Source organism: Lathamus discolor, chromosome 3, assembly GCF_037157495.1.
Source record: "Lathamus discolor isolate bLatDis1 chromosome 3, bLatDis1.hap1, whole genome shotgun sequence".
Lineage (NCBI taxonomy): Eukaryota > Metazoa > Chordata > Aves > Psittaciformes > Psittacidae > Lathamus > Lathamus discolor.
Genome location: NC_088886.1, coordinates 117,995,842 through 118,002,168, shown reverse-complemented (window position 1 = coordinate 118,002,168; position 6,327 = coordinate 117,995,842). Strand labels below are relative to the sequence as shown.

The 6,327-nt window shown below is 44.9% G+C and overlaps 1 protein-coding gene across 1 annotated transcript; it reads right to left on the bottom strand.

The window, feature by feature from the left end:
• Positions 1 to 1,180: 1,180 nt before the first annotated feature.
• CXCR4 (C-X-C motif chemokine receptor 4) lies at positions 1,181 to 4,598 on the bottom strand. The gene is made up of 2 exons (XM_065671293.1): positions 4,452 to 4,598; positions 1,181 to 2,790 (listed from the first exon to the last, which is right to left on the bottom strand). Exons 1-2 carry the CDS (start codon positions 4,488 to 4,490, stop codon positions 1,729 to 1,731), a joined length of 1,101 nt encoding a protein of 366 aa, XP_065527365.1. The 5' UTR covers positions 4,491 to 4,598; the 3' UTR covers positions 1,181 to 1,728.
• Positions 4,599 to 6,327: the final 1,729 nt, after the last annotated feature.

Genomic DNA, 6,327 nt, shown 5'->3' with positions numbered 1-6,327 from the left:
TTTTGTGTTGGCACAGCAACTGAATCAGCTCAAGATAGAATGCTGCAGATGACTGCTACTTCATTGCGAAGGAAAGTGTGCAGGATGTAACGAGGGTTGCAGTCTCCTTTTGGGGGAGGGAGGTTGAAAACCAAAAGGTCTTATATTTATGAAAAGATCTAAAATAAACCATCCCAATTTAATACGCAGTTTAGTACAGTAGTACATGCTTCAAAATCACTAGGCTGCTGTACTCCTAGCACATTCTTTCTGGGTAATATCATTGCAATACCCATGTTGCTTATTCCAGTTCTGTGTGACTAGTAGTTTGGGGGTTTTTTTTGTTTTTGCCTTCCAAACTGTTATTTCTAAATCAGTAACAGTTGTTTGGGGCTTTTTGTGTTTTGGTTTGTTTTTTTGATATAGGAGCATACGAGTATTCTCCATGGCTCTGTCCTCTTGGGTATTCATTACTTTTGAATGCACTCTACTAGCAGCATAGGACTAACTTAAGATTTCAACAACTGGAAATTCTAGTCTGGCTGATTCCTGGTTTAGAAAAAAGAAAAAGAAACAAAAAAACCCGGTGAGAACTTGTACACATCCCGGATTTTCAAAAAGAATGTTAAGATTACATTATCCTAACAAAATCTGGATGTAGACAGGATAGGGAAGGCTCTATAGGGGAAAGAACTATCTTTCCCAGAGGAGACACACCAATAACCTAATTTCTAGTCCAAATACAACATCAAATATCAGAATGGCTTTGATTCAAGTACTTTTGATTGCTATTAACATGTGAAACATTTGGAAGCACAGTGAAAAGCAGAAGAAATATAGGATTGACTTTATATTCATGGCATAAAAGTTGGTCACAGGAAGTAATTTTTGGTAAGATTCCTAAAAGGCTGTAAATTCTAGCAATTGCTTAGATAGACTGGTTTTCATTTAATGTTTTGCCCTCAAAACGTTTTTGTTTAAAATGATAGTTTAAGTAACTCTAAAGTTAACTAGATCAAATGTATTCTGGTGAAAAAACAAATTACTTAGAACTCACAGGTGTCAGCTGAATAATCCATATGTCATGAAACTAATTTTCCTGGTTTTCATACAAAAGCCATCAATTTTCCAAGAATTTAGCGTGCATTGAGAATTGTAAATAAAAGCACTGAGAACATTTAACTAGAAATACAAATACCACTCAAGAACTTTTTGTCATATACTTTTATTTACCTTGAACAGAAAGTTTTGCAAACCATCAATTACTGAGAATGGGGGAAACAAACCCTAGCATATAACAGAAAAGGCTTTGGTTATAAGTGCCATTTCTACAGCAGAGTTAAGCTATTGTAAACCAAACATCTTGTAGTAAGGTAAAAATATCCAGGCAACTTTTTAAGAATTTAACAGCAACACTGAAAACATTTACATATAAACAACAGAGAAATATTTTCTAAACTTTTAACACTCACTTTGCTACAATCCAGAAGTGTTTAGTTCACGGATCTATACATACAAACAAGCACTAAAACTTTCGTGAACTAACCACTTGTCCGCAGGACCTGCCTAGACAGTTTGTCATCAATATGAACGGTTTTTTATATATAAATAAGTCAATCAAACTTCACAGAGACTAAAAGAAACAAAATAAAATCCCAACTGTAAATAAATCTGTACATTATGGTCAGTCTTATTTTTCTGAAGTCTTGCGCAACTTTAAAGTGTCTATTTTGATGGCAAGGAGCAGCGTTAGCTGGAATGGAAGCTTGAAGACTCGGACTCTGTAGAAACAGAAGAATGTCCCCCACGTTTGCTTTTTGAAAGGATCTTGAGGCTTGATCCTCTGCTCACTGATGTCAAGGCATTTTGTGCTGATGTTTTGAACTTGGCACCCAGGAAGGCGTACAGAATTGGATTCAGGCAACAGTGGAAGAATGCCAGAGCTTCGGTAATGGAGATCCATTTATGCACTATTGTCTCCAAGCTGCAACGGTGTCTGATGACTCCTAGCAAGATGAATGTGTCAATGCTGATGCCAATATAATATGGCAGCCAGCAGGCAAAGAAGGCGAGGATGAGGATAACAGTTGTCTTCAAGGCTTTGCGCTTCTGGTGGCCTTTCGAATGTGACAGCTTAGATATTATAATACAGTAGCAAGTCAGGATTATTAGACCAGGCAAGACAAGTCCTACCAAGATATGCTGAAATCTGAAAGAAATCAGCCAGTTTTCATGAGGGTACATGCGATCACACAGGTATTTTCCTTCTACTTCACTAGTACTGGCAAAAATTATATCAGGCACTGTCAAGAGCACAGCTGGTAGCCATACACCCACATACACCACCTTCTCAGCCAACAGCTTTCGTGGTCGTTGGCTGTTGGTAGCATGGACTATTGCCAGGTAACGATCTAAACTTATAAAAGCCAAAATTAAGACACTGCTATAGAGATTGACTGTGTAAATGACATGAACCGCCTTACACAGAACATTCCCAAAGTACCAGCTGATGGCTGCATCCACAGACCAGAACGGCAAGGTGATGACGAAAAGGAGGTCAGCCACAGAGAGGTGCAGCCTATATTTATCAGTCATGCTTCTCTGTTTCTTCTGGTAGCCCATAACAACAATAACCAATCCATTGCCGATTATTCCTGTTAGGAAGATGATGGAATAGATTGTTGGCAAGAAGATCCGGTTGAAATCGGCATTTTCATGCTGAAAGCATGGTTCTCCGTAGTCTCCATAGTCACCTGAACCAACCTCATCCGTGCCATTATCAGAAAACTCAATTATTAACCCGGAGGACAGCTAAAATATAAGGAAATAAAAATTAGACGTTAGCTCATTTGCAAAAGCATACTCTATGTGACAGTATGTTTAGAGTTGCCTGAGAAGTCTCTATCATCATGATTAGGCAAACTTTTTGAAAACCAAATGGAAAACCATGGTTTGTATATACACACACATATATATTTAAAATATACAGCAAATAATACGAAGTTAAAAAACTTCCTTTGTCTTTCTCCAAGGAGCAAGGCCTTGTACCTATGGACAGGAGATGATATGGAAAAGAGAGGTAATGGCTGCTCTCAGAAATATTGTTGTTTCTGCACAGTTCAGTACTCTAATCAAACTCATACTACAAATGGAAAAGCCCAGAAGTGCCAGATGCAAGAGGTTAGTCTGCACAGAATATTACCCAGGATGTTTTAACTCTTACAAGAGAGAGCTATAAAAAACATCAGTGAGAAATAAATGCTGCTGCTCCACAGCCCCTTCTCATTAAGGTGATGGGATCAAGAAAAAATGGAGAAGGTACCCTCGGCTGATGTCATAAAGGATAAATAACAGCAAGAATTCCCTGCTGAGAAGCAACTGACGGCTTCTCACACAGAGACAGGAAAAAAAGTCCCCAAAGCCCGTAAAGAAAAGAGGTGACCCTAGGCAGGGGAGCTCAAAACCCCACGGAGGGCCATCCCGGTGGGCTCGTTGCCCGCCCTTTGCGGCGCGGGGCAGGGGCGGAGCGGGCTTAAGTAAGTACGGCAGTGGAAAAAGGAAGCGAAATTCTGGTGAAGGCATGAAAGCACATCAGGAAACCACCAACGGTTTTGGCCACCGCGCTAAAAAGCAGTGCAGGCGGGAGAGAGCCACCTGGCTCTGTGCAGTTCCTCTGGTTTACAGACTGTAGTTTCCACGTGTGCCGAGAACTCCTGACCTCCGTGCAGGATGCAGCCCGAGGACCCGCACATGCGGGGGCACCAGCTCCGAGCGGGCATCACCGTGGATTAAAGTTGAGACTTGCCAGAGATCTCCGGTTTGCTCCCAACTACTTTCAAAGCCCCGTGGCAGAACAGCTCCCCTCAAAAGATGGGGAGATGGATGTTTCGGCCGGAGGGGCCGGCCGGGCGCTGCCGCCGCTCGCGGCTCCACAGTGCCCGCGTTCAGGACGGGACCGGGCAGAGGGATGCCATTCCCTGGAGTCAAGATGACTCCAAACTCCACCGCTGGTTTTCCCCCTCCCTTACCGTTCCCGCGTCTCTAACCCTTCTAGCGGAGTGTTTCAGCGTACAGGGGCGCCGCATGTCATTTCAGCTGACGGCCAAGCAGCGAAGCCCGAGCAAAGAAGCAGGGGTCCAGCAGCCGCTGCGGCTGTAGCAAGCTCCGAAGCGCTGCAGCAGCGGCACGAGTTCAGGGCCGAGCCCTGGCCGTTTGCACCCCACGGACCCCCGCCCCGTACGCGGGCTGGAAGGCGAGAGGCGGTGTCCGGCTCCGCGCCCCCCCGCTACCCGCTCTCCGCGGGGCGATCCCCGCCCGCCGACGCCCGCGGTCCCTGCCGAGGGCACCTTTGTTTGCAAACAGCGCGCACATGTGCGGCAGGGCAGCGGCGGGGCGCGGGGGCTGCCGCTCCCGCGGAGCAGCGGCGTCGAGCAGCCGCGGTCCCGCCTGCCGCCTCGGCTCCCGGCACTTACATCCAGGCTGTCGAGGCCGTTGTCCATGCTCTGAGCCATCTAACGGTTCCGGGCTCCCGAGCTGTTGTTGTGGCCGCTGCTCCTCTCCGAACGCCTCTGCTCGCAGCGGGACCAAACACACGCCCCAGCTCCCGTGGCGGGACGCGACTCTTATAAGTCCCCCCCTCTGCCCCCCCCGCCCCGGGGCAGCCCGTGGCTGGCTCCTCCCCGGCGGGTGTCACCGCGCACCCGTGCGCCGGCGGGCGCCTCGGACCGCTCTTTGTCTGCAGCCCCAGGGCATGGGACCTGCACTTGCCCCGCATGCCCGCGGGGGCGTTGCTCCTCACGGGGCCGTTTGCCACCCTCCGATTGATGCGTTTGTACAAGCCGGGTTTTGAATTCCCCCTCAAGAAAATTCTTTGAAGTGTGTTGCCGGGCCCTGCGTTGCCGTGGGTACCAGGGGCGAGCTCTGGGTGAAGGCACCGGCCCAGGGACTGTGATGGTGGAAGAAAAGTCCTGCATACCCTTCAAAATATAGTCAAGTCAGTCCTCACAGTTGCCTGTCATCCCTGCTGAGGAAAGGGTTTAGTGGGAGAGGCCGGAAGAAGGGGATGGTGCCTACCCAGGGAGGAGAGGTTCTATAGACCTTTCTGAGGCTGCAAAGTGAGTAGGCTGCGGGCTGCCCACTGAACGCCTCTGGCGTTTGTGGCTTTGGGTGAGAAGTCTGATGAGGAGCTGTAGATGCTTCATCAGCATGTCTGAGATACGATGGTGGGTCATTATTCCAAAAAGCTTTGGAACACTGCAAGAAATCTGTTAAGGAAACAATAGAAATCAGGAAGAAAATAAACCATTGCCAAAATAATGATGCTGCCAACTTAATATAAAACCAGGGATTTGCATGCTCAGTGTCTTTCAATCCAAAAATAGTAAACAGAGCTCTTTATTTGCCCACTAATATCAGGAACACTGCCTGCTTGGTAAATCGGTTGCGGTTTTTGGTGTTTTGTTGGTTGTTCTTTTTTTTTTTTTTTTTTTTTTTGGTGGTTTGTTGTTTGTTGGTTTGTTTTTTTTTATGTGAAGGGGAAAACCAACCCAAATATAAAGACAAATAAAACAGAATAATGCATATCACCTTTGTCGCCTACTCAATCTCACAACTCACACCATAGCACACAACTATATTGGGAAGAATGGGTTCAGTTACATAGATTTACCCTTTACAGTTGGAATTTAGAGTGGAAAGAAGAAGGAGGGAGAAGGGCATTCTTTATGTAATAACAATATGCTCAAATTACCCTGGAAGCCTCAAGAGATGAATAAAATGAAAGTTTGACAATAGTTTTGTTCTTAAATGCCCGTATTACCGGTTTCTGTGCTCCAAATTAGCCACCAGTTTTAGATGCAAAGATTATTATTTGATGCAAAGATTAGTATTTGATGAGACTTACTCTCTTCCCCTAAAAGCTTTAGAGCTCCTTCTCGTACACTGCAGTGAGTATGAGTTTGGTTATGACTAATAGCACTGATTATCTTTCTTCTGTGTTAAAAGCGTGTTATATAAGGTATGACCTATAATGCAATTATGTACTTCAACTACATCTTAATTTGATAGTAATTTGTATTTTGTTAGCAGGGCTGGAATATCACATTAAAGTTGATTGATACTTTAATTGATTATAACTTAGGAATTAGTCTTCAGAAAATTCAGTATCTGCTCTGAGTTTCTATCCACAAAAATTTGAGAGGGATAACATGCCAGAATTCTACAGAAAGAAAGGAACTCCTACTGAATCCACATTGTCAGATACTAATCCAAACCTTACGTTACCATAATTCTACTCTCCTGAACTTCTTTAAGAGCAAATGTGACAACATCCTAATTATTGCTGTTTGT